The sequence below is a fragment of the Arvicola amphibius genome, chromosome 12, assembly GCF_903992535.2.
Source record: "Arvicola amphibius chromosome 12, mArvAmp1.2, whole genome shotgun sequence".
Classification (NCBI taxonomy): Eukaryota; Metazoa; Chordata; class Mammalia; order Rodentia; family Cricetidae; genus Arvicola; species Arvicola amphibius.
Genome location: NC_052058.2, coordinates 43,136,897 through 43,163,253, shown reverse-complemented (window position 1 = coordinate 43,163,253; position 26,357 = coordinate 43,136,897). Strand labels below are relative to the sequence as shown.

General features: G+C 43.7%; 1 protein-coding gene across 1 annotated transcript; it reads right to left on the bottom strand.

Moving 5' to 3' along the window:
- Positions 1-398: 398 nt before the first annotated feature.
- Nr1d2 (nuclear receptor subfamily 1 group D member 2) lies at positions 399-24,682 on the bottom strand. Its single transcript, XM_038349417.1, has 8 exons — positions 24,494-24,682; positions 17,135-17,401; positions 15,845-15,933; positions 12,247-12,391; positions 9,917-10,545; positions 6,759-6,944; positions 4,605-4,815; positions 399-3,061 (listed from the first exon to the last, which is right to left on the bottom strand). The coding sequence occupies exons 1-8, from the start codon at positions 24,507-24,509 to the stop codon at positions 2,865-2,867; spliced, it is 1,740 nt and encodes a 579-aa protein (XP_038205345.1). The 5' UTR covers positions 24,510-24,682; the 3' UTR covers positions 399-2,864.
- Positions 24,683-26,357: the final 1,675 nt, after the last annotated feature.

The following is a 26,357-nucleotide window of genomic DNA, read 5'->3' as shown; positions in this document are numbered from 1 at the left end:
ATGAGCAGAGAAAGTCTACAAGCAGCCTACAGCCTGAGCGGTGGGCTAGGATACAACTGAGGGAAGGGAGTGTAGAAAAGATGTCCTGTGAAATCTATAGAAGTGTGGATGGGGAAGGGAGGCTGCAGCTGGAGTTCTGTTGCAGCACTAGGGGTGAGCCTGAGAGATTGGGTCGGCTAGGGGAACAGAGAGCAAAACAATAAACTCTTTTCTTATACATTCAGCAAACTTTATATTGCAAAAAGAGATGAACAATTGAGACAGGTGTTTGCCGTGCACAGGAACACATCTATCTGAGCTCCTCTCACAGTTCTGCCTTGTGATGTTCACATAACACACAGCAGTTCTGACCCACACAGCGGTTCTTAGAATTTAGATATAAAATCTACACACTAATCTACTGAAACACTCTTCAAACTTTTTAATCTGCAATAAACCATCACCATGAGAACAAACTATCCCAAAACGTCTCTCCTTTCCCTCAGCGATCACTCTCTGAAAGCTGGAATTCTCAGATCACGTAAAGACACACTAAAAGCACAGGGGAAAAAAAAGGTTCATCTATAATGCCAGTCAGGTGAGATAATGCCCATATTTTAACCTTGAACCATAAAGTCAGAGTTTACACATCACTTAATTCATACAGTACATTATTAATTATCAACAGTGCCCCACTGACTCAGAAGTTCCCATCTGGCTGATGTCAATTGTTTAACCATGACTCAATCAAAGGGTGTGCTTGTATTAGGCTGCTGGTTTAATTTAGAATTAGAACGCTTGTATTTGGGCGGTTTTCAAATACAGAAATACTACATGTGGCATATGAACTATGGATTTTTGTTTCCTACTACTACAGGAAGAATTTATTGAAATAAAATTTTACGAGACAAAATGCAAATCTACATGCTTATATTTAGGTGTGCACATGTATATACGAACCCTAACTAAAGCATTACAAGCAATACTAACAGTTCTAGTTACAAATTCCCAAAGACTTAACTACTTTAAAGATACGTGTTATAAAGACACTTACATCAAAGGCAAAAATGATCAATCAAAACATAATCTTTGAGGTTTTCAGTATTACTTCAAAAAGCTCTCTATCCCCCACAGAAGAAAACTATGCATTTATTCTAGAAAAAAATATATAAAAGGATAATGCTATCATGTAAAGGACTCACAAAACCTAATTGTATATCCCATGAAAGCCATACCCACTGAAAGTAAACAGCAGTTATGGTCCCTACTGTATGACAGACACACCATCAGCTTTCCTCTTTGACAACAAGGGTTTATCTTTTTCAAGCTCTCTTAACTGTGCCACAGAAATTCAGATCCTGTAGCAACAAGTTAAGACTACAAAATAAGGCATTCTGATTACATGTCACAAAAGTAACAGGCTTAAAATAGTAAAGCATACTCTTAACATCTTTACAATTACACAATCCAAACATTATACAGAAAGTCATTTTACCCAAAAAATACGATTAATTACTATTTTCCAGGAGAGAAAAATGTTCAGGAATCTTCAACTTTGGCTATCTTTCCTATCATGATCTTTAATCCTGTGTGTAGGTCATCCATTTTTCAAATCGTATTACACCTAATTTGACAAAATCCCTGTAGTGTTATTTAGGGAAAGAAAGAAAAGTGGACTTGGTACAGACATGCCAACAGAGTAATGAAGCTTCCTTAAACAAAACTCCATCCTCCACATAGAATTCCAATCTTCCATCCACCCGCAGCAGGTAAAAGGCAGCAATACCACCTCTATCAGCACAGGGACAAAGCTGAAATGCTCAGAAACACTTAGTACCTTCACCTGCAGGTTCTGCACCAAAGATGCACTATTCTACAAATTCTTTTCTGAAATCTGGATCTGACTGCCCATCACATTTTTACATTAAATGTTGCTTAAACAAAAATAGAGCATAATTTCAGTATTCTACCACCTAAAGATTGTAAAGCAAAGGTTATACATCAGCAGCAGCAGGTAAAACGCACCTAATTTGGGTCCTTGACACCTCTTGTTTAAGTTTATTGTACGATAAAGTTCTTCACAGTTTAAAATATTGTGAAGATTTTATATATAATTATATTCACATACACACTATGTACACATACTATCTGAGGTGTTCATAAACCTGGAATATGTGTTTATCAGTAGGGTACCCTACTTGAGCAGGAACCCTAAGCAGATTGGTGTGGACTGTCAAACAAGTTTCCAAGAAATGCTTAGAAATAAGACAAGAATATTATGAACAATTATAATAAAAACTTTACCTTATTTACATAGTGCCTATCTCCCAAGAGGTAATATGCTTCATGGATATTTTTCAGTATCTTTATGAGACGGGATACTATTAATTATCATTTTCCACAACCCAGGGACTACCAAGACCATGCACTTTGACAGTGGTAAAGCAAAATCCAAACACTTAAGACCTCTTGGCTTTCAATCTCCCTTACCATATTTCAGTCTTGTGGGACAGCAGGATTCTCAGCACACAGGACTAATGTCTAAGTCCTCCTGTATCTGCAATGTGTGTTAGATTTATACGACAGGGAGATCAAATGGTATTTTGGCTTTGGCAGATGAAAAAGTCTAACATTCAGTGTGATTATAACTCAGTGTTACTTCTCCAATCTAAGTACAACACAGCTGATTGGTCTACAGGGGAGGGAGGGCCAATGTCTAACATGGCAATGAGTTCTCATCCAAACAGCTACTAGTAACTGACTACAGAGACAGCCCAGGACCTGGCACTGTCTAAGGTCTTTTCTAATTCCACATATGGTATACACATATAAATAAGCATCTTAGCATAAAATGTACAATTAGCATCAGTTCATGTTCCAAGGCCTTACGGGTGAACTTTAAAGGCCAAGAGCTCCTCAGAGTGCATGTTGTTTAAAGATCGAAGATCTGGCAACTTTAGAAGTAATTTTGTAAAAATGGAGGCTTCGTTGGGATGGTTTTTCATTATTAAGGTCCTTAGTGCACGGATGAGCGTTTCTTGCAAAGCTTCCACTGAGTTGACATTTTCAATTCCAGACCGATCTAAGGGGAAGTAAAGAAAAAAGAAGTGTGAAGGGAAAGATATATTAGCAATAAATATTCTTACTTACTGATCAGCACCAAATTCAAAATAGGGTTTTATACACTATCATAAACACAAACTTAAAACTGTAAAAATTTTTCAGCCAGGCATGGTAGCACATAACTCCAGCACCCGAGAGGCAGAGGCAGGTGAATCTCTGAGTTCAAGCCTAGGCTGAACTACTAAGCAAGTTCCAGAACAACAAAGATACCCTATCTCAAATTTAAAAAAAAAAAAAAAGGAAGAATTTTCAATGGAATATTTTTGCTTATTCTGTATGTATCTCACATTTGGTATATCAGAATTCTTTGGTAGTTGGAATTTTGTTCAAACAAGTTTAGAGTTTTGATTTTTCTTTTTTTTCTAATGTATATGGGTTGCTTGCAAGTATGTCTGTGCACCATCTGCATGCCTGACACTGAGGAATCCAGAAGACCCACTGGATCCCCTTGAACTGGAGTTACAGATGGTTGTAAGCCACTGTGTGAATACTAGGAATCAACCTAGCTCTCTGGAAGAGCAGCCATTGCTCTTTACTGCTGAGCCATCTCTCCAATTCGGAGTTTCTCAGCACTTAAACTGGATGCTAACTTCCCTACTTCTAAATGGCAAGATAAAATAATGTAATGCAGAGATATCCCTTACCACGTATGGACCACATCCCCACGTCCATGCTCAGTAGAGTCCCTACTCTACTATTCACACCTCGTACTGTCCCTTCTTGAGGGGTGCTGGGGAATACTCAATCACACTGTGAACCCCAAGTTAGCAATTGTATTAATTAAACAAAATTAACTTTGGGTCAGGAGGCTGAATTAGCAACTAGTTGACAGAAAGTAATCAGAGAATCAGAGGGCACCTGGAAGATAGAGATGCACCAGAAGTAGATGCCAGCAAGGAGAAGAGGTTAGTTAGGTGCTACTCGACCTCTCTGAGCTGGCAGGTTTTCACCCCAGCGTTTGAATCTTGAATCTATTTATAAAAGGAACGATAGAGATTTAGTTAAAGCTATCTTTAGCAGTAGCAGCAGAACTAATGCCTGCAGGGACAGAACTCCCATCAGGCTACAGCCTGACTGGTCAGGACTCTACCAGAGAAGCAGCCCGGTAACTACGGAGTCACAATTGCTGGCTGAAATAGCAGTAGGTTAAGGTACAGCCACTGTGCTGAAGAGAAAACAGGAGGGCAGGACTTACTGATTTCCATATAATGAATAAAATGTGGCCGTGGAGAGGGGCAACCTGCACCTTAATGGCTACGATCTGAATGAGATACCTTGCGAGGAAGTTGTTACAACCTAAATGCAAGGTGCCTGGGAAACCGGGAACATCACTGTGAGTCATGAAGAAACACCATGTAAGGACTCAGACACCCTGTCAATTCAAATTGAATTGTTCAAATGAGACTACCCTTTTATCTAACAGGGTGTAGAATCTGAGGCCCAGAGGATGACATTACCAGTCACAGTTAAAGGGCTAACCAGACTTGAGCCGGCCTGCTTACCTGCAGATACCAGAACCACCGCTGTGAACAAACTCATCTCCTCGTCACTGAGCTGAAGGGCATTCAGCTTCTCACTAAACTCAAACATAGAGCTGAGCAGATCCCCTGCTCCCATTGAGTGCAGGTCATCCACACTGTACTTCTTCCCACTTAGAAAGGTGACTGTCCGCTCCTTTGCATCAAATAATGAAGCAAATCGTACCATCAGAACCTGGAAGGCAGAAAATTCAAATGTATTTGGAGAAGTTCATTCAGAAAACTAAGATGTAACTATTCATGTCAGTTAAGAAACATCTACCTATAAAAGAAATTTTATAAAGAAACTAAATTTATATCTAGAACCACTTTAAAGGCAAACTCTCTACAAAAGCAATAAATATCCCAAGATCAGAAGAAAGTCTAGATAGCAATGACAAGTTGCTAAAGACTCAAACCCTGTAAGCAAACACTCAGAAATGCAAATATAAAATTAAAGTGAACAATGAATTAATAAATGGAGTCTGACCAAAGGTATTCAAGAAACGCTTCAGAGTCCCAAGCATGTTTCAGGTGTCTATGCCCTGAGAGAAATCCTATTTCAGCCGAGTATCACTGAGAACCCTCAAAATACCAAAGACAGCCAAGGAAAACATAGCACACAAGCTCTACTTAGACCCAGAGTCTACACCTAAGACAGCCATCACAGCAAATGACTCAAGCCAGTTAATGCCTCTATCTCACAACTAAGGCATGCCCCCCACCCACTCTCTACACTAATACTGTCTATGTCTCTTTTACAACTGAAGGTGCACTGCACTTTCTTCTACAAGGCCCCAAGCAAAGGTGGATTGCTCAGACAATCTAAAAGAATTGATATCACCTGTGATAATCATACCAGTTACTTTGGAACATAGTCAGAAGGTGGAGGAAACATAAATCTTGAAGCCCAGGACCCATGTTGAGGTCCTGGACAACCCAAAAGTCTCTTCACCTCTCTGGGTCACAAGCTCCTCTCCCAATACAAATGGACTGAGTCATCCTCTGACTTCCTCCTGACTTGACAACTTAGGTCTCACTGTATTCCTTTACAATGAAAGGCCCAACTTGTGTTGCTACTCGATTACTCTATGGATAGTTTATTATCAAAATGGTGCTTCTATGTTCTAGTTCAGGCGGCCTAGGAAGCAGAGCCTGACGCAAAAGCTGTGGTCAGCACTTAACACCAAGAGTACCTTACAGTTTAATTCTAGAGGACTCACCGGGGGATAGTCAATATATGTTTGGTCCATTTTCACACTGCTCAGAGTTCAGAGGTGTGGCCCACTAGATGCTCACTTCTTGCTGTCCCTCAAATTTCAGAGCTCCCACTAGAGGCCACCAGTTGCCAGCCCACCTACACAACAGGCAGCCATGGCAGTCCAAGTGCAGAAACAAGCATCTCTGCCAGAGCAGCTGGGATGGAGAGTAAGGAAAGCAGGACATCATGGCACACCCCTAACTCTACCAAGTGGGAGGCAGAGATGACACCTACGGCATTTGAGGCATTCCAGGCTATACAGACTCTTCCTCAAAAACAATGATGAAAACAAGCAGTCAAGAACTCCAAGAAAGGGCAGCAAAAGGGTGTCTACTGAGCCCCTAAAAAGTCTACAATCTCCTCAAAGTAAAACCCTATTCTAGTCTCCTTTCTCAGATTTTGGTGTGTGTGTGTGTGTGTGTGTGTGTGTGTGTGTGTGTGTGTGTGTGTGTGTTTTGGAGACACAGAGTGTCATTATGTAACCTGGCTTGCCTGGAACTCAAGAGATCCACCTGGTTCTGCCTCTGCCTCCTGAAAGCAGGGACTAAAGGCATGCACCACCAAACCCAGCCCATTCTTCTGTATTGAACGTATTAAACACCAGACTCACTTTTAAGCGTCTAACACTAAACAAAAAACCAGTAAAACTACACCTAAAACCACCACGAGAATTTAGAACTCACATGCTGGGTAGAGTTCAACACTTCCTGTCCCAAGTAGCTCAATGTACCTGTCCTTTCTTCAAAGCCCTTGGAGAGTCATTGCTTTGTTAGAGACTCTGAACTATAAACATTTATTTAGAAAAGAAAACAAAACAAAAAAAAAACCAAGGTAGGCAGGTGGGCTTTGCATCAACAGTCAGAATAAACAAAACCTACCTCAAAAGTGCCAGCTTTTAAAAGGTTGACCTGATCGTGCTGAGACAGATCTCGGAACCCGGGAATGCGTTTTGCAAATTCCACCACTTCCTTCACTGCCGGTGTGAAACTCATTGAAAATTCTTCCCAGACTTCATGCCCAGACTTCTGAGGATCCACGTATGGAGACTTGCTCATAGGACAAACCTAATTTACAGGAAACAGAAAAACTCTTCAATTGTGAGGGGTGACAAAGAACTCAAAAGTGTCATCTCAATCATGAGAAACTTCGACATGAGAAACTCCCTAACTCAAGCAAGGCCTCCAATTCCCCGTCCTCTGTGTGCATCTCCTCAACACAGGAAACCTCACAGCAGTAAATACAGTTACACAAGTCAGGGCACATAAGGAAATGTGTGAATCCTAAGCAACATAAGGTGGGTAAACACTTTTAAAACAGAGGCTTTACAACAGATCACATATTCAGGCTGGAGATGACTTAGCAGTAAATACTGTTCTTCCAAAGACCCAAGTTCAGTTCCCAGCACACATGTCCAAGGCTCATGACTGCCTGTTAGCTGTAGCTTCAGTGGATCTAACATCTCTGGCCTCCTCCAGCACTTTCACACGCGTGCACATACCCACACTCATACACACACATAATTAAAAATAAAAATAGCCATGTGTGATGGCACATGAGTTTAATCCCAGCAAAAGTGAGGCAAGGGCATGAAGATTTCTGAGTTGGAGGCCAATTGGTACACATAGTGGGTTTAAGGTCAACCTTAAGAATACAGTGAGACCCTGTCTCAAAACAAAAACAATAATACATTTTTTAAATAAAATAGAAATCACATATTCTTTAAATTTAAAAAGCCTTGTGCAGGGCAGTGGTGGCACATGCTTTTAATCCTAGCACTTGGTAGGCAAAGGCATAAGGAGCTCTGTAAGTCTGAAGCCAGCCTGGTCTATAGAGTGAGTTCCAGGATACCCAGGGCTAATACACAGAGAAACCCTTTCTTGAATAATAATAATAATGATAATAATAATAATAATCAAATAGCCTTGTAAAGCTAAGAGTAGTGGCTCACACCTTTAATCCCATTACTAGGGAAACAGAGGCAGGCGCATCTCTACGAGTTCCAGCCTGATTTACACAGTCCCAGGCCAGTCAAGGCTCTACACATGACCTTGCCTGAATGAATGAATAAATTAACGAATGAATGGGCACGCCAGTCAGCCCTGTAAACCAAGTGTGATGACACACACCTTTAATTTTAACACTACGGAGGCAGAGGCAGGCAAAACTTTGAGTTCCAGTCCAGCCAGGACCACAGGAGACCCTGTCTCAATTATGCTTTAAAAAGTCTTAAGGCAGCCGGGCAGTGGTGGCGCATGCCTTTAATCCCAGCACTCGGGAGGCAGAGGCAGCCTGGTCTATAAGAGCTAGTTCCAGGACAGGCTCCAAAGCCACAGAGAAACCCTGTCTCGAAAAAAAAAAAAAAAAAAAAAAAAAAAAAACTTAAGGCAACCTAATTTAAACAGCCATGGATGTTTAAGGGGTAACCTAGGAAAAAGCACTGTCTAAAACAAGCTATTTCAAAACCCTCTTGCACGGGCCTAAGTGTACTTTGCACCACTGCTGCCACCTCACGTAGGCATGAAATGAAGTTTTGAGAACAAATCTTCCCGTGTGTTTCTCACTCTGGTTATTATGGCCAACTGCAATGACCCAGGAGTCTGGTATTTAGAGAGCTGCATCTCAGTCCCTAATTCTTTCCTCAGATGAGTACATGAGCCTATGAAAGGCTCGGTGCCTTATCCAAACACAAGTGAGATCACAAATCTCTACTTACTTCCTGCTTCAGAACTCCTCTGTACCTCAGTAAATAAACACACTGCACACTCTAAAAGAAAGGAAGCATAAGGTGCCTCATTTAAGACGGTCACTGGTCCTTTATCTCACTACCAATGGTGACCAGGGACCTCAACTGCTCAGTTAGGAAACAAAGGGACTGGATACCAGGTACACCTTCCCAACAGGAACTGAGGGAAGCCAAAGTAGTTGTAGGAACACTAAAGAGAAATGAAGCATGTATCATATAGTCTATTATTAAAACTAACCTTTATTCCAATTTCCACTAAACCTAGGAATCCAGAAATTGAGATGATTCTTAAGCCTGGAGACTGCTATGAAACCAGATCCTAAAAAAATCCCCAAGTATCTGAAGGAAGAAGCTAAGGACGAGCGTAACCAAGTGTAAGGGCACCTTCCAGAGTCACACTCAAACACTGGCAAGAGACAAAAGAAAACCGAACACGAACACTGGCATAGAATCAACTATTTTTAAGATGGAAAAAAAAAGATAATGTAATTACCTGGCAGTTGAACAATACAAGCACTATCAAAGGATCTCATGGTTTAAACTAGAAGTGGCATAGTATTGTTGCTTTGATGAAATTCTGGCTGAACAGAAACACTGTATTTTTGTGGAGAATGTAAAAAAATTTTGATGTAAAAAAAATTTGAATGATATGAATATTACCTTATCTCAGGATAAAATCTTAGAAACTAGGTAATTAAATTATTCCTTAATTCTCAAGCCATAAAATAGCTATCTCCAAAGCTCTTTCTACATTGTAACTAAAGAGATTAAAAAAAACCTCTCTGCTAAGCAGTGATGCACCCTTAAGTCCCAATGATCCATAAGATCACTGGAACCCAGGGGCTCAAAGCCAGTCTGGTCAATACAGCAAGACTGTCCTCACAAAGAACAAAACCCTCTCCAAAGAAATCAAAGAAGCTAAAAGAGATTGACCCTTTTGAGAAAGATCCCAAAGCTAATGAAATACTAACTGATCAGAACACCTAAATTTCCAGAGATTTCCAAGAATTATAGAATCAATTCTGTATGAATTATATTTTATACAAATCTTAATTAACCCTACAGTAGTAATGAAAGCACAAACTTGTACCTATTGTTGTGTGAAATTAAGTTACTCCATAAACACTGCTTATTAACATTATTCCACTAAAAAATACTACACAAAGAGATTTCTAGAAATCCCTCTTGGGCTTTCTGACCCACCTCCCAAGTAGGTATACCACCCCACCCCCAAAAGAAAACCTTCCAAGCTTTCCTTGATACAAGGCGAGCAAAGAATCGATTTCACTATACCAGATGCATCCTCCCTCCAGTGTTGCACAGGTAACTATTCTTGTTCTCATTATGAGAAAATCCATCTATTGGAACTCTATCACAGACTCTGTGAGTATAAGCACTGGAGAAGTTCACACAGTGTCCATTTGCAATACAAATGGCATGCCCATTTGGATAATGCATTATGTTCCTCCCTTTGTACTGTCCACTGAGATGCTGCTGACTCTCACTACAGGGAAAGTGGCTGTGAAGCCCGCTGCCACAGTGATCATGATTTAAATTATATTGTTCCATGTTCCTGGGAATCCGTTCTCCTCTCTGGGGTGGCATGCTCTCAACTGAGTTTTCTCGATGTTCTTGATTATACAGAAAGGTATCCTTGTGGGCTCTGGTCACCAGGCCAATCACTTCCTCTTTTGCAAAATCAGAAGAGGGAGGAGGAGAACTTTTGAGGTTTTCTTGCTCCAGCTGGGGCTTGGGCCGTAGCTGTTCCTGAGCTGGTAGGGATGACTGTTCATGACACTCTGCTAAGGTATCATTTTGCAGGTGGCCACTGAATTGGCTGTTCATCATGGTCTTCATTGCACTTTGCATTTCAATTAGCATTCTCTGCTTTTCACGCTTAGGAATCCGGCCAAATCGAACAGCTATCGAAGAAAAAGATAATTAGCATCTACATTCTAATAAGTTCTGCTTAACTAAATATGACATAAAACTATCTCTGAAAGCCATGGCCTCTTGTCATTTAAGTCACACATATCCTTGGCTTAAGTTTTTCTAGATTTGGTCTTAGAAAGTAGGAAAGAAGAGAAAACTTCCCATTGTTTTCTCTCCAAAAATAACATAAAAGGAAAACATGTACTTCTTGGGTGTTTCCAAAACAAAACTTCTAGAAGCATGGAAATAACCAATGAATAACTAATAAATAATTCACCACAGTGGAGAGTACACCGGGACCTTACTAAAGACAGACACACCACACAGCACTCTAGACAATCTCTGTGGGTTCCAGAACAACCAAGGCTACACCGCGAGACCTCATCTCAAAAAAAATTTTTAAAAAGACCAAGATAGCTGAGAAGATGGCTCAGTAGATAAAAGTACCTGTCCCCAAGCTGATGACCTACACAGAAAGGACCAACTCCCAAAAGTTGTCTTCTGGCCTTCACATGTATGAGAAGTTACACACATACCCACATACATATACAAAATAAATGACGCAGCCGGGCGGTGGTGGCGCACGCCTTTAATCCCAGCACTCGGGAGGCAGAGGCAGGCGGATCTCTGTGAGTTCGAGACCAGCCTGGTCTACAAGAGCTAGTTCCAGGATAGGCTTCAAAGCTACAGAGAAACCCTGTCTCGAAAAACCAAAAAACAAAATAAATGACGCAAAAGGGAGCTGGAAGGATGGCTCAGCAACTAAGAGCCCTCACTGTTCTTGCAAATGACCTGGATTTAATTCCCATCACCCACACGGTGGCTCTTAATCATCTGTAACTCCAGTTCCAGGGACTCTGACACCATCTTCTGTCCTCAGCAAGCACTAAGTGCCCACATGGTATGTATATACATATAACACACATACATCTCAAAAAAAAATGCATGAAGTAAATAAATCTAAATAAGAAATGGGCTTCTTAATAATACCAAGGGACCAAGAAGACAAAGTCAAAGATTAAATCCTTAAAAAGAAATGACGGTGCCTGCCTTAACTCTCAGTACTTGGGGAGGCAAACACAGGTACATCTCTGAGTTTGAAGCCAGCCTGGTCTACATAGTTTTCCAGGTCAACTAGGGCTATACAGCTTAACACATAACACATAGTATAATATAGTAATATATATACACACACACACATACATACACACACACATATACACATATATATAATTTTCATGTGTATGAATGTTTTGCCTGCATGCATATACGTATGCCGTGTGTGCAGTGCCAGAGATGACAGAGAATGCATCAGGCCCCAACACTGGAGTTACAAGCAGTTGTGAGCCATCATGCGAATGCTGGGAACTGAACTAGGCTCTCTACAAGAGCAGTGAGTGCTTTTAATTACCGAGCAATCATTCTACACCAAATGACCCCTCCCCCACAGAAAAACTTAAACTCACTTAGGAAAAATTGGAAGTCAGTTTACAAGAAGCAATGAAAAAAGGAGTAATGCCAACAGCTGCCTCTGAAATGGCAGCCCTCACCCCACCATGAGTTTCAATCCATAACATGTCACCATGTGCTTCCCGAAACCTACACTTACCGACTTATGAGGCTCTGGGAACTGCTGACAGCTCAATGACCAACTTTACACTATACAAAAACTCTCTGAACTGGGAACATACCGTCTCTGGACATTCCCACTGACAGACACTTCTTGAAGCGGCACTGCTGGCATCGGTTCCTGTTCATCCTCATGATAGAACAGTTCTCATTCTTCAGGCACTTCTTGTATTGGATGTTTTGCTGAATGCTCCTTCGAAAGAACCCCTAAAATAAAGGAAGATTTATCCATCCATGTAAAAATAGCTAGCTGCACGATGTCCCCACAAGAACTATTCCCACATCGATCTACTTTGTGTGAAGCTGGGCCCAGATCAAAGAAAGAAAATACTGACACAGAATTTAACTGGATCATTACTGGTATCAGCAGCAGCTACAAAACATACCCAACAAACCAAACCCTTCTTCCTGCTGAGTCTTTGTGCCAGCTGTACCTATTATAAGCACTCCTGCTGCTAGACCTCAGCTGCAGCCACACACTCTACCTTGAAAGCAACTTCCCCAATTTTTTTTTTAAGAGAAGCCCAGGGCGGCCTTGAACCCACAATATAGCTTGGGATGGCCTTGAACTCCTGATCCTCAACCTCAACCTCCCAAGTGCTGAATGACAAGCATGTGCCACCATACCTAGCATTCAAAACTTCTGAGACATAAATACTGAGTTTCGGAAAGCTGACAGAGTTTGACAGTCAAACAGACTTTGCAATAGCAGAGCTTTGTCATTTCTGGATCATTACGTGCTGACACCAACAGTCTACATATACACACACATGCTAGATGTCCCCGGCCATGTCAGCAGCCATGTTAGAGCACATGCCCAGAGAAAGATTCTCAGCTAGAAGACTATAAATAGCTATCTTGACTACACAAAGCACATGCTCTATGCCAGGTCTTCAGCCAATGCTCCCAGGAAAAAAAAAAAGAAAAAAAAGAAAGAAAACTTGAGAAAAACTACAAAATCATTTCAAATAGTGTTTCCCCAATAAGATATATATCTTTGTTAAATACTGACCAGATATAACACTTTTGCTTCTTACTGCTGTGATACAAAATATACTTGATTTAAATGATGCAAGAACTAAGAATAATGTATTCTTAAGAGGGTACTAAGGGCTAGGAGGTAATTCAGTGGCAAAGCACCTACTTAGCCTGTGGGAGACACTGGGTCTCATTCCCAGCACTGTCCCAAAGGCATTCACTTGGCAAGATATGGTGGAACACTCCTGAAATCCCCACAATTTGGGAGGCCGAGGTGGAATTTGAATTCTAAACCAGCCTGGGCTACATCACAAGACCCAGTCTCAAACAGATACCACCAAGATGTTAATAATTATTTGTATTTATCAATACAGTGCTGGAGAGATGCCCTAGTAATTAAGAGCACCAGCTGCTCTTCTAGAGGATCAGCACCCACATGGACACTCACAACCATTTGTAATGCTTATTCCAGGAATCTAACACCCTCTTCTAGCCTCCATGGGCACCAGGCACACAACTGGTGTATAGACAGACATGCAGGCAAAACAGTAATGTACATAAAACAGTAACATACTTTTTAAAGAGAATATATAATACATTTCATTCAGATCATGGTTTTACTTTCTAGCTGTAAAGTGAAAATGAACTTAGCTTAAAAATACTTCATTTCCTCTAAAATATGTGTGTGTGTATATATATATATATATATACACACATATATATACTATTTACACAATTCTTAAAAACAGTAGAAGAGCTACATCTACAGAACACACTTACTAGACTTACTAGTCATTAAAAAGCTCCCAGATTAATCTCATTCAGAACTGTCCCAGAAGAAACTAGTTTCATCATGAATGTTCCTTATCGTATTCGCCCTGCCAAACTGTATTCCTACTCTAACTGCGATGGATTTTTTTTAATATTTTTATGGTTTATCTAACTTTTATTTTATGTGCATTGGTGTGAAGTGTCAGATCCCCTGGATCCGGATCTTCAGACAGTTGTAAGCTGCCATGTGGGTGCTGGGAATTGAACTCAGGACCTCCGGAAGAGCAGTCAGTGCTCTTAACCACTGAGCCATCTCTCCAGCCCCTGCGATGGATTTAAGAGACATTCCTAGATGTAAATAAGGAGGTAGAGCCACTTCAGTGAGGCTACCTAAGGCTCTCTCCTTCAATCACTAGAAATAATCAACTTATAAATTAACTCTTTCCTGAGTGTTCTATTTGAATTCAAGATGATCTGACTCCACTTGTGTTACATTGTTTGTTGCTATTATTTACTTTTGCTTATCTTGTGTTTACGATAAGGTCTTGCTAAGTAGCTCAAACTGGTTTAGCATCTACAATCCTGTTGCCTCAGCATTACTTCTCAGCACACTACATTTTGGCAAATACTTAGCCCATAGTACCTAACAGGATAAGATCTGGTATAGTTTGAATATGTTCCCCAGAGATCATGTTCTAGAAACTTAACACTCAATGACATGGTACTGAGTGGTGGGACTTCATGAGTGGATCACATGTGCTCTGCGTTCTTCAACCGGCTCTTGTTAATATGAAAATGGATTTGTTATAAGAAGTAAGCTGGGAGGGGCTGGAGAGATGGCTCAGAGGTTAAGAGCACTGGCTGCTCTTCCGGAGGTCCTGAGTTCAATTCCCAGCAACCACATGGTGGCTCACAACCATCTGTACTGAGATCTAGCGCGCTCCTCTGGCGTGTAGGCATACATGGAGGCAGAATGCTGTATACATAATAAATAAATAAATCTTAAAAAAAAAAAAAGAAGTAAGCTGGGAGCCAGGCATGGTGGTACACACCTTTAATCCCGGAAGAAAAAACAAGTGGATTCTGTGAGTATGAAGCCAGCCTGGTCTACATAGTGAGCTCTACATATATAGAAACCTGCCTCAAACAAAACAACAAAAAAAGTTAGGTAGGCTCATTCCTATACACATTCAAGCTCACATTCTTATGCATGAGCATTCTGTCTGTCTTTAATCAATGTCTTCCATCCTCTAACAGTAAGGCCCTCCCAAGATACAGCTCCTAAGACTCCAAAATTCTGAGGCAAATTAACTTTACAAACTACCCCACCTATGGTATTCTGTTTCAGCAAACAAAATAAACTAAGACTTAACTCAAATCTTGATTTATAGACATGGTACTCATGCCTGTAATGCCACCCCTTGGAAGGAAGCAGGATGGCAAGCACTAGGTCATTTTCCATTGCCCTAAACACAGGAAGTACTAGGTCATCCTCCCATTGCCTTACACAGCGAGTACCATATTACCCTCCACTGCTCAACACAGCAAGTACCATATCATCCTCCACAGCTCTACATATCATACTCCACTACTATACATTGCAAGTTTCGGGCCAACCCTAGATCACCCAAGACCCTGTCTCAAAAGCACAAAAAGGGTAAAAAGGGAACTGTTCCAACAAAGCAATGCAGCCCCTAACATTCTGGTTCATACCTATTTCCTGAGCACGAAGACCTGTGCCTGACTGAACAGTGAATGAGGCCGAACTGCCACTGCTCACACCGAGTCTGAAAGCTGAAGAACAGCTGATTCCTCCCTCCCTCCTAAATAAACTGTGGACACTCACAAACTTAACCCACTTTCTTTAGTCCCAGAATTAGATTGGTAGTAAGAAACAAAAGCTTGCGTTACCTTACAGCCTTCACAAGCATGAACTCCATAGTGGAATCCTGACGCCACATCCCCACAGACTTTACACAGTAGAACCATGCCACTAAATTCTAGGGCACAAACAGACAGGAAATAAAAAGCTGGAAAAATCATTCAAATGCTTTTCCCAATTGAATATTTTATCTCATTCAATTTGCAAGTGTTTTAAAACAATACATTTATACCTTTGTAGCATAGAAAATAATCTCTATACCAAATTAACAAAGGAAAACCAGTCTTCTTTTCTCCCCTTCCCCCAGTACTGGGCACTGAGCCAGAGGCCCACAGAGGGCAAGTGAACCAAGCTGAACCCCAAGCAACAGCTGGCTTTATCCTTTTTGATTTTAAGTATCCATGGAAATTTTGTAAATCTGTTGTTACCTTACACCATACATGCAACAAGAACTAAGAAAACAATTCTCGTAGATTAAAAAAAAATTCAAACAGACAAATTAATCAATAGAAAATGGAGAGGGGGTCCTGAGAAATGGCTCAATGCAGGAGACTGGGGCTAAATTCCCAGCATCCACATGGCAGTTACCAATAGTATGTCCCATCTGATCAGGAGGGGTGCCCTCTTCTGATCTCCAAGGACAGCTACACACACACACACACACACACACACACACACACGGTGCACATATATTCTTCCAGGCTCGTACACACACACACATAAATATAAAAAAGAAAATAAATAAGTAAACCTTTTCAAAACAAGAAAATAAGAAGGCTGACAGTATGGTTAGGTGAAGAGTGCTTGCCTAGTGAACACGAGACCTGAGCTCATTCCCCAGCTTCATAGAAAAAGAAAAATAAATTAAAGGTGCAAAGATTTTGAGTTGTGCTGCTTCAATTCAACAGCAAGAGCTGGGCAAGCCCTATGGCTTCTTTACTAGCCCTGCTAGCCTCGTTCCACCCACAGTCACTCAGGCAAGCCGCCTCATTGGTCAGTACAATCCTGCTTGGTTTCCTAATCCCAAATGTTCCCAACTCCATCTTCACAAAAGTAAACCCTTCCCACAAGCAGAGACAAGGTTCAGTACGAGGAGTCCAGCAGAAAGGTCCCTAAAAGGGTGTAGTAAAGGAAGACGAGATGTAACTGGGCCACACAGAACTACGTGACAGCCAGCCCCTGGCTGAAACTTCTAAAACTATCACTAGTGTTTTGTCTAATCACTAACCATGGTTACCAGAGGAAGAATAAACTAGAGTGGCACCCAAATGAAAAGCTGCACTAGTGAGAGCCACAATACAGAACACTAACAGACTTACTTGTCATACCGCTGTGACTCTTGGTCATGCCAGGAGCACCAGGTTTGCCTGTTTTCACAGGACAATCTGTGTGATCACTCTTCAAGACACTGTCAATGCCAGAGAGATCACTGTTCTTCAGATTGCCGTTGGCATCAGAGTTAGAGCTATTTGGAGAAGATGGAACAGACGAGGACGAGGACTGGAAACTGTTCTCAGAACCCTCACTGTGACAAGAGGCAGGGCTGGAGGCAGAGCTGGAGGAACTGATGTAGGCAATCACACCTCCTAGAAAGCAGTACAAGTAGACAATTAGATACAAGATGATACATGTATTTGATTTTTGTTGGAGAAGGCCACTTGTTTCATTCCCGGTCACTTAGCCCCAAAATAATCACACAGAAACTGTATAAACTAAATCACTGCTAGCTTCTTATTGGCTAACTCTTACATATTAATTTAACCCATTTCTATTAATTTGTGTATTGCCACGAGGCTGTGACTTACTGGAAAAAGTTCCGGCGTCTATCTCGGGTGGGGCTACATGGCTTTTCTCTGACTCCACCCTTCTTTCTCCCAGCATTTAGTCCAGTACTCATGTAAATATACTACATTACTAAATTGTTAGAAATGTCACTAACTTCAGAAACACTGATTGACACTATTTCTGTTTACACCAAAACTTTTTCTTGTTTCGTATTACTCCTTCCGCAGAGTTCAAAGTTGTGTTAAGTCCCTTTGATTTATTTAACCACGAGAAAGTCTTCAATAGCTTGTTTGTCATAAGCACACAATATACCCAAACCTAACCTCTGAATGCCTTGAAGGCTCAAACCAGCAAACTGCTGTAGACAAACCTGCACTGGTCTTCTGCCTCCCTGGTACTCAGTGCTTGCTTCCCCAGCACTTAGTTGAGACACAAGCTAATGGGAACAGGGGTTCCATTTGGATCTTAATGCAGGGAACCTTTCCCAGCTGCTGCTCTGACACTCCCTGAGAACAGGATCCCCACCCTACTGCACTTGTGCGCTCATCTCTGTGCAGTTGTTAGGGATTCAGATGCACTATGTGTTCTTCTAACACACCACTACAGGCCACATTAAAGAGACAGGCAAGATACACTATGCAAGAACAACAGTAAGGCAGAAGCTCATCTTATCCACCAGACATCCTCTCCGTTTGTCGAAAACAGGACAGTTAAGTTCATGGAAGTAACCTCCACAACCCCTCAGCAAACTGGCCTGGGCCTCTGCAAAGCTATAATCTGCTCGCGATGAGATAGTGTTTAAAAGTGTTCTTAGGGTATAATTTTAAACTTCTTCCCTCAAAGAGATAAAATACTGCAGAAGTAACCTCAAGGCCAAATATGTTATTTTCCCAATCCCAGACCAAGCAAGTAATTCTGTTCTCTGCCAAGGTCCACCGTGGTTTCTCCTGCCTCCATTATCAAATATTCACTGGCTCCTTGAAGTACAGCAGGAACAGCAGTCACCTTTCCCCAGCACTGCACTCCAGTCACACTGCACTACTGTCTACACGCTTCCACCATGTTTTGGCTAGCCGTAAGCATCCAGGTGGCGCTATAATCCTCAGTACACTTTACAGAGATGAACCCTGCCGCACACAATTTTGACATCGACTTCTGTCTTTGTGAAATCCACGCTGACTAGCAGATTCCAAGCAGTGTAAAATATAAGTGGGTAACAGACATGGGGCTACTGACAACAGTCTAGATGATATATACACATAAGGAGATGCAGATTTCAAGTGCAATGGAAGCATTAACTTAAAAATAAAAAAAAATGTATGCTATGGCTCAGTGGTAGTACACTTGCCTAGTATAAATGAGGCCTTGGGTTCAATCCTCAGTACTGAGAAAAGAAAAAAGTTTCCTAAAGATAGCAGCTCTTTGGCCCATCTTTGACCCAGTTTTGGTAAAGATGGAATCTGTTTATCAGTTGTTTAAAAAAAAATGAGGGCTGGAGAGATGGCTCAGTGGTTAAGAGCATTGACTGTTCTTCCAGATGACCCGAGTTCAATTCCCAGCAACCACATGGTGGCTCACAACCATCTGTAATGAGATCTGGCGCCCTCTTCTGGCCTGCAGGCATACATAGAGGCTGAATGTTGTATACATAATAAAATCTTTTAAAAAATTAAAGAGTTCTCTTTGTTTAAAAAAAAAATGAGGTGGAGGAAGTCTCCTGTGACACCCATGGTGAGACAGCTCAGATCCCCAGCTCCCAGGTAAACGACAGGAAAGGCTATGGAGATGCTTAGCCATTAAGAGCACCTTTTCTGATCTTGCTGAGGACCCCTGGGTTTAGTTCCCAGCACCTACATCAGGCTGGTCACAATCACCCGTAACTCCAGTCCCAGGAAATCCAACACCCTCTTATGGGCTCCAGTTACCCCCTGCATACACACACCTACATATACATAAATCTCAAAAACAAATGTCAGACGGGCACGTTGCTCCACCTGTAACCAAGGTGCACAGGAGGAGAGTGTGAAACCTGGAGTCAGAAAAGCCCAACTGCTCAGCAAGAAGGTAGAGAGTAATCAAGGGACACACCCAACACCAATCTCCACATGCATGTGTACCTGTGCACATACCAACATACACATAGGCACGCACACACACACACATACACAATAATACAAATAAATAAACAAACCTCACAGCAAAAGTTGAAGCTCAAGCAATCAGAAACTTTCATTTACAGACAGGAGGAAAAACAGCATAAGAATTTAAATCACTTTCAGCCTACTGTTTTGAAGTCAGCTGTCAGCTGTGTACTCAAGCACCAATCATCCACACCCAGATTGGAAACCTGAGGAGTAAAGAGCAACCACAGCTCTCAGGAAGCTGCTACTACCCAAAAGATGGGAGAGGACAAGTGTCTCCTTAGCCGGGGAACTTCTCTGTGTGTGGAAATTCAATTGCACACACTTCACAAGATTGTATGTGCCTATGTTTGTGTTCATAAATATATGCTTAGTGTATGTGGGTACCCACAGAGTCCAGAAGAGAGCATAAGATCCCCTGAAACTGGAGTTACTGGCAGTTGTGAACAGCCCATGTGGGTGCTGGGAACAAAATCTGGTCCTCTAAGTAGAGCAGGAAACTCTCTTAAACGCTAAGCCACCTCTCCAGCCTCTACACTTGAAAGACAAAAATAATAATTCACTAAGCCAGGCATGAAGGCATATGCCTGTAACTCCAGCACTAAAGAGGCAGGCAAGGGGTCCTGAGTTATACATAACAAGTTCTTGCATCAAAACCAAAACAAGCAGAAAAAACAAAGCAGAATCGTAAACTGTCAGTTATAAAGGTTAGTATCTACTTACCACAACTGCCCAACTCACTGAGAACCTGCAAATCTATTCTGTCTGAAGAAAATCACGTGTGAAGAAAACCTCTACTGTCTTTAAAAGCTTAAGAGATCTGCACATTATAAATTCTAGGGTTAGCAAACTGCTCCCAGGTTTACAGGTATCTCTGCTCAGAACAGGACACCAAGAGAAACACGTTATTTGTGGCATGTCTCACAGCTCTCTGTCTGTAGGAAATACAGTCGTAGCCACTCCGTATATACCTACTATCTGAAGAGGACAAAAACTATGCTCTTCCTTTAGATGACCTCCCTAGGACCAACACTGGAAATCACTTATGTTCACAAGGCCTTCTGAGTATCTCTGCTTAGAAATAAATATTTAGCCTATAATGCCAATAAGGTAAGAAGATTGACAAGTTCAAGGCCAGCCTGGGCTATATAGTGAGATCTTGTCTCAGAACAACCTAAAGGTGCTTAATGAGGGTGGGAGTCAGGCAGGCTAAGGAGGTACCTCAGTGGCCAAGAACTCTTGCTGTACCAGCATGAGGATCTGCCATCAGATCTCAAGCACCCACACAGAAAGTCAGCCATGGTTTTGTACAACTGTGACTCCCTACCTGTGAAGATAGGAAGATCACTGAGGGTTGTTGTCCAGTCAGCCAGGCTAATGAGGAGTACGGGGGTGACAGCACCTGTGTGACGGGACAAGGGTTCTCTAGGGTCAGTGAAAGGCTGTGTCTCAAGGGAATTGGGTAGACAGCAATGGAGAAAAGCCAGCCCGTCCTCTGACCTAGCACATGTGCACACATCACACTAAATAAACAATTGTATACACACCACACACTGAATAAATTTTTAGAAATCTGAGCTAATCCAGATTGTTTACAACTAGCCAAATGCACTGCTTGGGCCATGATGGTGTTAAAACTTGCTTTGTAAAAGCTCCAAAATATTAATCCTGCTCATATCTAACTGCAGTTTTTAGGGGATTCAGATGTTTGTAGTCAACACCTTGAAATCACTGGAGCCCATCTAGAAGGGGCATCCTATTTCCAGTCAGACTTCAAGATCGATTTTTTTGTTCTCATATTCTCTTACACACCAATCCACCAAGCTCAAGGTTAGCAATGCAGAGGTTAAATGTAAACTTCCTAGAAGGTAAGGCTTTCCTCATAAAGAAAGGAAAACGAAGCTCTAAAGTCAACCATGAAATGAACACAATCTCCTGGGCACATCTCAGCCTTCTAACTTCCCATTTTGTAAATGAGGAAGCTGGAGCTGAGAAAGATTGAATAAAACAGCTAGGAAGCAGTAGAACCAGATACAAAAGTCACTGAGCTAATGAGCGAGTACACAAGATCATTGAGATCTAACCAAGCAAGTTTCTTTCTCACCAACCCTGAGTCATCACATAAAAGAGAAATATCTGGCAGTAATTACAAGACTAAAATGAAAGTGTTCATAAAAGGGATTATATATACATATTTTTGTGCACAGTCTCTGATGATAAAGCAAGAAACGTAAAATCCCTGATCCAGCAAATCCCAACACTTCCAGAAACAAGCAGAATGCACTTCTTAAGAGCCTTGAGCTAAAATTAACCCAGGCAGCAATCAGTCCTCTCTATTTTTAGCTGAAGGGGAGTGGCACTGGGCCAGGTTCCCAGTCAGGGCTTACCCAGGAGTCTATGCCCTCCCGCAGGCTAAGGTCGCCTTTCTCCCTTCCTGGGCTTACCCCTCTTAGAAAGGAGGCTTGCCGCCAAGGCAGAGCAATAGCTTCCTGTTTTGTGCCTTAGAACTCAGCATCTTCCCACCAAGGATGCTTACTTTCTTATCACAGGGCGACTTAGTAAGCCTCACAGGAAGGCTGGGTAGATACAACTGAAGCACTGTTTCCACCTGTGCCTGGGCTCTAGGGCACAGCATGGTCTTGTCCCCAGAAAGCTTTAAAGATGAAGCGGAGAACTGTAAGCAATGGTGCACTAAAAGAATTGAATGCTGGGGACGTAAGAGCAGCGAACAGGATAGAGATCAAGGGCAAAGATCTTAAAGAATGCATCCCCGCTACAAGATGTGGCTGTGAGAGATATTTTTAAGTAAGATTACAAAGCGAGGTCTTAAATTATAAAACAATCAAACAAACAAAACAGTATTTTTGTATGTATGGGGGGGGGTGTTGACATCAGGGACTGGAACAGGGGTACCTGAACCTTTTCTCAGCCACAACCCTACTCCTCTACAAACTGAGTGGATCCATACTTTTTTTTTTCGTACTTTACCTCCTTCAAGCTCCTCTACTTCAAGATTCCCTAAGCCAGTGAGTGGTTCTCGACATTCCTAATGCTGCAACCCTTTAATACAGTTCCTCATGTAGTGACTGCAAATTACAAATCCCTACACATCAGATCAGGCAATTTCTGAACAATGGATAATATAACTTAAATACTTCCCATGAAAAGGTCCCAGCTGACCCCAAGGTTACTATGAGTCAACAAAGCAATATGCCAAAGATAAATAGGGGTGGGGGGGGGTGCGTGTGTGTGTGTAGAAGGGCTGCAAATAATTCATTTGCGGCAGGGCCCAAAGCAAGGCACCAACCAGGAACTTGGTTGCCCAACCACTTCCACAGTAGTCTATTCACTTCTCGGAGCTATGTCCCAGAAGGCAAGGGGGATTAAACAGGAATAGAAAAAACGCTGGACCAAGAGATAACTGTAAGGGGGGGTGGGGGGAATCATGCTCACAATTTGTGGCACCAAAAGTCAAGACTAACAATTATGTTCTCCAAAGGCCCAAGTCAGAGAACCGTCTACCCACCTGACCCAAATACATCACAGTTAAAACCTGAAGAATTCACGTGGAGGACAGGGTTAGAAGAGGCTGAATCTACCAACCTCTAAATTGCCAGTGGAAAAAAATCTTCACCCCATGAAAGATGATTTGAGTTTTTCAAGCGGCAATGGCTAAGAAGAACCATATGTAATCAAAACTATTTTACCGTTGGTCTAAAAATTTATAAGACATTCGTCACAATAGGCATGATTTTAAAAAGTGCAGAGAACTAAAAAAAAATTCAAAACGAAAACATCATTTGCTTCAGGTGTGAGGGCCATCACTGGGTTACACGAAAATGAAGGTGGTGGGGGGAAAGTGGTATTATTGTGACCATATTGCAAGAACGTGGCATCTCTTTTGGGTTCAGGAAAGGTCGGTCCTGAAATAAATAGGATTTTGTTTGTTCTCTTTTGGCACTTGAGTTAGGATCTTACACTAGCCCATGCCTGTAACTTTCCGCGGTCTCCCGCCTAAGCCTCCTGACCGAGGATAAAATGTTTTTAATACAAATAAAAGTTTTGTAAGGTTCTGAAATCTAGGACCACAGCCCTCGATCACAATGAGCCGCATGCAGAAAAGTCCCCCCCTTCAAGCTCGAGGAGGCTCTGGACGATGTCCTCCGGGAGGCGGGATGCTCAGGGCACGCGGTCCTGCCCATTCCATGGGTACCGCAGGCCTCCGCTCGAGAATGACCAACGCACTCCCGGCCCAGCAAGGTCAGCCCTGCCGAGGTCACCTCGGGACGCGCGGGCTGCAGCGCACTGCGGCGGGACGAACGCCCGGCCTGGCGGCAGGGGCGCATGCGCGGCGGACTCCGCAGTGGGCAGCGGCGGGAGCCCCGGGACCGCGGCCACGTCACGGCGGAGGCCCCGGAGGCGGAGCCTCGCGCAGGCTACGGGCTCCCCGGCGGCGCCGCCCCCACGTGTCCCTGCAGCCCCGGGGAATGTGGGTCACCGCGCGGCCTCACGTGTCCCCGCCCGCCGCCGCCCAGCGCGCATTATGTAATGCCGCGTCACGCGCCCGCGCAGCCAACCGGCGCCCGCGCCGCCGAACGTAAACACACCGTGCACGTGGCCCGCGCGGCAGGGCCATGTGAGGGGGGCGGCCGGCGTGCGGGGAGCCCCGGGTTCGGGATCCCGGCGGCCCCACGTGAGAGGCGGCCGCACAGACGCGCGACCCCGCGCCCCGCGCCTCCCGCCCGCTCTTACCCGCGTTCAGTTCCATGGCGCTCGGCGGGGTGCGGCCCTCACCGCGCCGCCCAGGGCTGCCGGCGGTGGGGCTCGCGGGCCCGCCTCATGGGCACCGGGCGCGGGCGGCTCCTGCGGGCCACCCGGCAGCAGCGCAGGGCAGCAGCTTCCTGTGGCAGCGTTCGGCGGCGGGCACGGCAGCTGACGGGGGAGGGCGCCTCGACCATGTGACCCGCGCACACCCCCCTCCTCCGCCGCCGCCGGCGGTGCGGCAACTCCGCCTGCTCCTCCTCCTCCAGCCGCCCGCTCCTTTTTTCCAACTCCGCCCGCTCCTGCCCCCGGCTCCGCCCGCTCCTCCTCCCCTCGACTCTCCCGCTCCTACTCTTGGCCCCACCCCCTCCTCGCTGCAGGCTCCGCCCCCAGGCCCCTCCTCCATTCCTCAAACTTCGACTCCGGACTCTCCCTTCGCCAGGCTCCACCTCCTCCTATTGGCCCCGCCCCCTTGCTCTTGGCCCGGTCGGCCCCGCCCTCTCCCGCAGTAACTCTCCAGGCTTCGCCCCCTGCGCCAGGCCCTGGCCGCGCCTTCCTCCAGGCTCTGGCCCCGCCCACTCCACCTCTTCCTTCCCTCCCCGGCTCCTCTCGCGGCACCCCCCCCATCCCCAATCCCCACCCCTGCCTACTGATCTCCCGTTGCTAAAGGTGCTCTCTCCCCTCCTCCCTCTGCGGTCTCCTCCGCAAGGTTCACAGCCGCCAAGCTTTTCAGGACTCTGAGCTTGGCTAGCTTGACCTGCCTGTCTCCCTCAATGCCTAGCTTCCGGGGACACCGACCCTTTCTTTTCCCGCTATCCCCTTAGGTGTTTCCATGCAAGCTCATCGCTTAAATAAATGTGTGTTGTAAAGATGCTCGCTCGCATTCACATTTCCAGGGAAGACCTCAGCTTTGGATTCCCATGGTCAGCAGCGGGCTTGGCTAGGGGACCCTTGACCTCTCGGTTTAGGACCATGCACAGGTACACGCAATCTCACAACTCAGCAAACGTATACTAAAGACTGGTGCATTTCACACTGCGTGTAAATTTCTATCAGACTAAAAACAGAAACAAATTGGGTGCGTGCTGAAGTGAATCCAGGAAGGTGTGCTTTGAGGTATCCATGCAAATGCGACGCAGAAAAAAGATGGGCTAACGTCGGCCCGGACACATGAACAGTAAGACAGAAAGTTTGGGTGGTGGATTTGACCCTTGTAACATGCATGTCTGTTTGCACTGAAATGATTCGCTGTAGAGTGTTGGAGCGTGTCCTAGAATAGACACGTTTACATGTGAACACTCTCCCACCTCCCCACACAGAAGTTCCCTCGCTATAGCAATTTTTGGTATGCTGGCTAACCAGCCTGAAGTCATCAATTTAAGTTTCTAACATGCTCTCTCGTCGTTTTTTATACTCTATTTAATCCTTAACAAATCTGAGCTGGTCTACTCTCAAAATGTCTCTACTGCCCCCCCCCACGGGGGTGGGGCATGGCCTGGGATGCTACAACAGCTTCCTAACCACAGTCTGCTCCTTGGGCCACCCACAGCCTCTTCTCCCCAGCAGAGTGTTATTTTTAAAATGGTAAATAATCACTATTACCCTACCTTAACAATGAAAAAACCCCACGATCTTCCCTAAATCTGTACAGCCCTGTTAGGGCTGTGCCTTGAGTCTCAGCAAGGGCTCCGACCTAGACGACCTCTACTTCCTTGCCTCTGGGCTGTATCATCCCCGTGTGACATCAATGCAAATTTCCCAGCTTCTATTACAGCTTGCCTTTGCCTTGAGATATTGACTCCCATCTTCCTCACAAGTAAAACGGGGTTAATGCAAGCCGTCTAGAGAGACAGAA

Excerpts from the sequence above, each read along its gene's own strand:
- Nr1d2 (XM_038349417.1), bottom strand. Across the intron at positions 15,934-17,134 it reads GAGTCACAGCGGTATGACAA|AATTTAGTGGCATGGTTCTA; the intron begins GTAAGTCTGTTA and ends TTTGTGCCCTAG. Across the intron at positions 6,945-9,916 it reads CTGGAGGGAGGATGCATCTG|GTTTGTCCTATGAGCAAGTC; the intron begins GTATAGTGAAAT and ends CCTGTAAATTAG.